Source organism: Emiliania huxleyi, assembly GCF_000372725.1.
Source record: "Emiliania huxleyi CCMP1516 unplaced genomic scaffold EMIHUscaffold_3512, whole genome shotgun sequence".
NCBI lineage: Eukaryota > Haptophyta > Isochrysidales > Noelaerhabdaceae > Emiliania > Emiliania huxleyi.
In genome coordinates, this window is record NW_005199350.1 from 1 (window position 1) to 1952 (window position 1952).

General features: G+C 59.0%; 1 protein-coding gene across 1 annotated transcript; it reads left to right on the plus strand.

Moving 5' to 3' along the window:
* Window positions 1–1161: 1161 nt before the first annotated feature.
* EMIHUDRAFT_78418 (hypothetical protein) lies at window positions 1162–1920 on the plus strand (the record flags this gene model as incomplete). Its single annotated transcript, XM_005772719.1, has 1 exon — window positions 1162–1920. One exon carries the CDS (start codon window positions 1162–1164, stop codon window positions 1918–1920), a length of 759 nt encoding a protein of 252 aa, XP_005772776.1.
* Between the last annotated feature and the right edge of the window lie 32 nt (window positions 1921–1952).

A 1952-nucleotide genomic window follows, 5' to 3' on the forward strand; every position in this document is an offset into this window, starting at 1 on the left:
GCCCCACAAAGCGTACGCGTACATTGAGCACACTTGCGGCCGTCCGCCGCCGGACCACCCCGCCCTCTCCTCTCTCCACCACCCTCGCCCAGGGATCTAAGCGGCGCGAAGCCTAATATGCACGCTTGTCACCCTGGCAGTTTACGTTTCTTTTCTCTACGAGTGAGAGAAGCCTCGCTCAATCCTAGAAGTCGAAGGATTGTGAGCAGCAGTCCTCGCAATCGTACAAGCGTCTCTGTTGTGCGACTTCTAGGATTTGGGAGGACGGCACCTCGTCACGCCGCCACCACAATTGTTGTTAGTGCCGTTGCGCGCCCGTGTGAGTGAGTGAGTGAGTATTCTTGATACGAAACCACGACGACACACACCAGTCGACTCGCATCGGTTGCCTCCATTAACGGCGGAGCTATTCTCGCGCCCACACCACACCTGGCTCCAACGTGGACACGCCCATAGCTGGGGACACTACTAGGTCATGCATGGCATCAGAAGTTTTATCTCTGGGCCCCGAAACGCATCTCTAGCAGCGTCGTTACGCATGCGCCCTCCCCTCCTGGGCGCGTGCGCCTCACGTCTCGCCAGAGCATACGCCCTTGGTGTGTGGCGAGACGAGTTTTTCGCCATGCAGCGAGCAGCAAGCCGCCCGCCGCAAACAGCCGGAGGCATCGTCACGGCACTGACTGCGCCGCGATCCCGCACCCGTCGACGAAGCTCCCCCCGCGGAAGACCGCGCGTAGCGACGCCTTGACGATCGAGATGAGCGCGCTCGAGGCTCGCCCACCTACTGCCCCTGAGAGTTGGTTATGAGTGGGCTCGGCTCCCCCCCTTGGGATCGACACACACACACACACACACACACACACACACACACACACACACACACACACACACACACACACACACACACACACACACACACACACACACACACACACACACACACACACACACACACACACACACACACACACACACACACACACACACACACACACACTCGCCATCGGTGCATCGCGCGCGCGATTTCTTTCGGGGTCTTGTTTATTATCTTGATTGTGTCATATGTCGGCTGCCTCGCTGGTCGCCTTGCTTTCATTGGGCTTCGCACCGAAGGAAGTGCCAAAGGATGCATGCGAGTGCCCAGAGCAGAAAGATGTGAATATGTTGGGAGGCCTCACGGGCACACTCCGTGGGGTGGGCGAAGACAAAAACATTTTGTTCTCCGAAGGCGACAACGAAGACAACGAATTGGTTTATACCATCGCCTTGCAGTCCGCAAGCCTTGCTGGCCGCGGCAATGAAGTTGACGAGAACGACATCACCGCTTCCGAGATCAGCACCCTCGCTCGCCGTGGCGGCGTCAAGCGCATCTCGGGCCTAATCTACGAGGAGACGCGCGGCGTGCTCAAGGTCTTCCTCGAAAACGTGATCCGTGACGCGGTCACCTACACCGAGTCGACTACCGTGACGGAAGTGGACGTCGTCAACGTTTTCAAGCGTCGGCGCCCCGTCGCGCTCCGTGAGATCCGCCGCTACCAGAAGTCGACAGAGCTGCTGATCCGCAAGCTGCCCTTCCAGCGCCTGGTGCGCGAGATTGCGCAGGACTTCAAGACTGACCTGCGCTTCCAGTCGTCGGCGGTCGTCGCGCTCCAGGAGGCCTCCGAGGCGTACCTGGTTGGCCTCTTCGAGGACACCAACTTGTGCGCCATCCACGCCAAGCGCGTCACCATCATGCCCAAGGACATCCAGTCGCCCGCCGCATCCGTGGCGAGCGCGCTTGAGCAAGCACCCACCTGCTGGGCCCACTTCTGCCGGCGATCGGCTAGCTCGGGCGCGCGTGCGTGGCTTAGCACCATCGTCTGTATGCGCAGCAGCACACAAAAGCTTGCATCTGCATGTCTAACGTATATGCGGCTGTAATACAGTAAAAAGTTGTTTCTGTAAATACGTAA